This window comes from Sus scrofa, chromosome 8, assembly GCF_000003025.6.
Source record: "Sus scrofa isolate TJ Tabasco breed Duroc chromosome 8, Sscrofa11.1, whole genome shotgun sequence".
NCBI lineage: Eukaryota > Metazoa > Chordata > Mammalia > Artiodactyla > Suidae > Sus > Sus scrofa.
In genome coordinates, this window is record NC_010450.4 from 70156325 (window position 1) to 70161295 (window position 4971).

At 45.4% G+C, this 4971-nt stretch overlaps 1 protein-coding gene across 1 annotated transcript; it reads left to right on the forward strand.

Moving 5' to 3' along the window:
* CXCL2 (chemokine (C-X-C motif) ligand 2) lies at window positions 929-2821 on the forward strand. The gene is given in 4 exon segments (NM_001001861.2): window positions 929-1060; window positions 1165-1288; window positions 1400-1483; window positions 2087-2821. Coding segments are annotated over 4 exon segments (324 nt in total). The 5' UTR covers window positions 929-960; the 3' UTR covers window positions 2103-2821.

Below are 4971 nucleotides of genomic sequence, written 5' to 3' on the forward strand. Positions count from 1 at the left end.
TAGAGAGGAAATCAAATCACTAGAAGCAGGAAAGGCCATAGAACAAGGAAATGAAATGAGATTTGTGACCATAAACAAGGAACGGAGATGCGATGCGTGATCTAGCTCTAAGCTACTTCCCAGGAACACGATTTTTTTGTTTTTGTTTTGTTTTGTTGCTGCTTGGATGAGCAAAGCGTGCTGCTCACACTACGCATCCGCTCTTGATTTCTATTACCTGTTTTATTCTTGGACAAAACTAGAAACCGTGGACCTGTGAGCTCTCCTCGCAACAGATCCAAACATTAATCCGTATTTTAAGGATTAATCAACACCCTCGACACCAAAAAGGTGGTATTCATGGACTTACTCGAGCTGTGGAAGTTCCAGAATTTCCCAGAGAAAGGAAGCTAAGTGGGATTACAACACTTTGTTCCGCATTAAACACTGAATTCAATTTTTGATACTGATCGTCCCCTCACCCATGAGGGACGCTGTGACACAAAGTGTGATTTATCTGTGCTTTTAAAATACCAGGAAGTAGGGGAACTTTCTAATGTATAATATGCTAAAACTGTGTTATAACAGTGTATTTAGGCGGACGTAAATAAAATCATCAAACCCCAAGATACTTATGCGTAAAGAGCACACGCAAGTTCTCTCTGCTTCCCCCCTCAACCTTAATAACTAACGTTCGTCACAGATGCCTCTCTCCACTAAGTTGTGACTCCCCCCGTGGGGATTTGGGCACAAAGATGACACTTCCAAAGCAAGAATTACGCGGGAGGAGGGCGGGGCTGCGCCTTCCTTCCGGACCCAGGAATGACCCGCGCATCAGGGAATTTCCCTGGCCTGGGGCTGCCAGCTCCAGTCCCATCAGAATAAAAGGCGTTCGCACCGCTCAGGGAGCCACAGAACCCGCTCCACCAGCACTCCCTCCAGCCCACCTGCAGCAGACAGCCACCCTCCGAGCTAAGCCCCATGGCCCGCGCCGCGATCGCCGCCTCCCCCTGCGCCCCGCGCTTCCTCCGCGCTGCGCTGCTGCTCCTGCTTCTAGTGGCCGCTGGCCGGCGCACAGCAGGTGAGACTCGGCGCCTGGCATCCCCAGGCCGGACGCGGGGACGGGTAAGGGGGGGAGACGCCCGTCGGAGAACACCCCACTAACCGAATCTGTCTTCCTGGCAGGGGCCCCCGTGGGCGGCGAACTGCGCTGCCAGTGCCTGCAGACGGTGCAAGGAATTCACCTCAAGAACATCCAGGACCTGAAGGTGACGTCCCCGGGACCCCACTGTGACCAAACGGAAGTCATGTAAGCTTCCCTGCCCGCCGCTGTCCTTGTCACCCCCAGCGTCCCAACGCCCCAACCCTGACTCCCCAGCCCGACCTCCTGCCTCACATGGATTCTCCCTGCTCTCTGCAGAGCCACTCTCAAGAATGGTCAGGAAGTTTGTCTCAACCCCTCAGCCCCCATGGTGAAGAAAATCATCGAGAAGATGCTAAACAAGTGAGTTATAGTTTTTATTCACTCGTGTGAGTAGAGTCATTCTGTCTCCTGCAAATTATACCAGAGAAACCCACGATTTAGGTGCAGGGCTGAAAATCATGATTATTTCACCATTCATTTGCTATTAAGGTCATTAATCTGCTCTGGTGTCAGAAGGATATTTCCAGAGCCTTGCATCCTCAGCCCATTCTCCATCCCCAGTCAGATGAGTGTGACCAAATGTATGTCCCTAAAAGATTAAGTAGATTTATTTAGCCAGTGGTGCTAAAATGGCTAAAGAGAGGTTCCACTCTTTATTATTCCTTTAACCCCAGGGACAGTACTTAACCTAAGTCTCAATAACACGGGAAAAATAATAAAGCTGCTTCATGGGGTTTGATCCAAGGCTTAAGTGATGTCATGTATGCCCAATGTGGCATTATCTTCTGGCTTTCTGAAGCTAATAATAAGATTGTAACCACAGGCACCTTATTCTCAATTAAACAGCTTCTAGAAGCTGGCATTTTCTGCTACACATGGCAGCAGTGGTCTAGGTAGCACTTGGTACAGGGTTTTGAGGTCAGCTTTTAAGTCCTACTAACATGAACCTTTTTCTCATCACAGGAGCAGTGCCAACTGATGTAGAGAGATGGAGGAAACTTACTGGCTACTGCTGTAGCTTTAGCGGAATCAAAGTGAAAGAAGAGAAGCAAATAGCCCCTGGGGCCACCTGGACTGTGTTTCATGCATTTGGCTACTTCTTATGAGATTTCTTCTATTTATTTATATGTGTATTTATTTATTTATTTTTCAAAGCTTGTATATTTAATGTGCTATCTAATATTTAAAGATATGAATGTGTTTGGCAGGTCTCTGTATTGCTATTTCGAAAGGTCATTTTTATGTTGAATCAAAGTTAGTCCAGTCTTGACTAGTATTTAATTTGAAGGTTGTGTCTCTTAAGTGCTCATCATTCATTAAACTAGTTTTTGGGTTGTCAGGATAGCACGCTGTACCATCCACTGTGATAAAAGCTGGAGACCCTGGTGGGGGATCCAGGCAAACAGGTCACTGTTAGGGTAGGGGGGGTTGTATGTGTGCATTTATACTGAAGAGAAGATTGTCGGTTGTTATTTATTGAGACAGTTTCACAGACTGTGGTAAACATTTCTGATGTTGAAGTTTTAAAAACGACAATGTTCTAAATATCCCTTGGACATTTTATGTCTTCCTTGTAAGGCATAATGCCTTGTTTAGAGTTAATTACACTGTGTTTCCGCTCTGTCCTGAAATAGAGAGGTTTGGATATTTATTGATGTAATTTTACAAATAACATGAAAATAAAACTTTTTCCAAAAATTTCTTGTCAAGTTTTTTTTTACTTCTTGACTTTTTTTGGTCCCCTGCTGAATATCCAGCACTTAGGTTTTCTATTGCTACTGTAACAAATTAATATAAATTTAGGAGTTTAAGGAACACAGACATACTCTCTTACAGTTCTGGAAGTCAGAGGACCAAAATTCTTTCATTCCACTGGACTAAAGTCAAGGTGTCCACAGAACTGGCTCCTTCTAGAGGCTTAGGGGAAAATACATTGCCTTGATCTTTTTTAGCTTCCAGAGGCCATCTGTATTCCATAGCTCATGGCCATCTTCCTTCATCTTTAAAGCCATCAACATAGCCTCTTCAAATCTCTTTTTGTAGGGCAGCAAAATTTGCCACCCCAAATGTGTTTCTTTGCAGATTATTTGTAATAAACAGAAAACTTAAAAATTTTTCTTGTAACTTCCCTCTTGACTGCCTAGAAGAATTAAGATAAAGGACCTGGTCCCAGAATAGAGTTACACTAGATATCTGCAAAGAATACAGGCCTGCATTGGGAAAACTCTAGGCAGGGTCTAGAGCCCTATTGTTCTCCTTGGCCCAGCAAATATTGTTTACCAAACATTTGCTTTTCCGTGTCAGGTAAATTGCCTTTTTTTTTTTTTGTCCGCACTCTTGCCATATGGAAGTTCCCAGGCTAGGGGTCAAATCTGAGCTACAGTTGCTGGCCTACACCACAGACACCACCAGATCCAAGCCGTGTCTGCAACCTACACCACAGTTCACAGCCACACTGAGTCCTTGACCCGTTGAACAAGGCCAGGGATTGAATCTGCATCCTCAGGGATACTAGTCGGATTTATTTCCACTGCTCCACAACAGAGAACTCCTGCCTTACTTGCTTTTGACTCTCCAAACCATTACCCTCTACATCCCCTCTGTCTTTAGCTGGAGACGGTATTAAGATGAGGGCTTTGGTGGAGTTCCTGTCCTGGCGCAGTGGTTGACGAATCTGACTAGGAACCATGAAGTTGCGGGTTTGATCCCTGGCTTTGCTCAGTGGGTTAAGGATCCGGCGTTGCCCTGAGCTGTGGTATAGGTTGCAGATGTGGCTCAGATCCTGTGTTGCTGTGGCTCTGGTGTAGGCCGGCGGCTACAGCTCAGATTAGACCCCTAGCCTGGGAAGCTCCATGTGCCGCGGGAGCAGCCCTAGAAAAAGCAAAAAAAAAAAAAAAAAAAAAAAAAAAGATGAGGGCTTTGGTAAGTCAAGGAAAAACACATATAATTATTTTCTCCAGACCCCTACTGGAAAGCTTCAGAATGGACAAGATGTACTTATCACATAACTGGAAGAAAGGCATGAATGTTTGGAAGAGCAGGAAGAAGATCTGGGTCTGCATTTATCATTGGTCCTCTGGCTTGCTCACACAGATGCACAGATATCAATGCAAAAGCAAGCAACAATGGCAAGAGGGGATATCACATTAAATTTTCTGGGATATTTTGAAGTTCAAGGCAGCCTCCCATTGGGAATATCAAGGCAGGAAGTGGAGGACAAAGGTATTTGATGGGATGGTCACACTGATGAGCACAGGAAAGAAATGTTCTTTGCAAGAGCAGCTCAGTCTCAGAACAGTGTGACATGTATGGCCCTGTGACCTTGAGAATCCACCAGGAAATAGGGATGGCAGCAGTGCCTGAGGTTTGCTGGGCAAAGAAACTAGAGCAGAAGAAGTGGAATGATGGCTGAGCCCACTCTGTGATATGATTAGTTATTGGGGAGTTCTCTTGAGACATCCTCAGGAGACTTTCAGAAACTGACACGATGGGAGAGGTAGGAGAGATGCAGGTTCTATAATAGCAAGAGGGGGCAATGGTAGAATAGGAAAATTATAAGATAAGGGCCCTATTTGTCCTAAATTTCCCAAAAAGCAAGAGTCTGAGCCTTATTAAGTGCATCAGCCCACATCTGGGACTTTCTCTTCCATGTGTGGGGGACCCCTGTGGAAATGTTATCCTCTGCTTTTAGAGTAGGGGTAGTGGGTGACTGAGATTGTGCCTTTTGCTTTTAGAAGTCCCAGGAGAAGAAAATGAGGTGACCTGGGCAGTTGTGAACACACGAAGTGATCTGCACACACAGCAGCAGGTCAGAGCTCAGAGGAATCTGCTCAGTGGTCCACAAAACA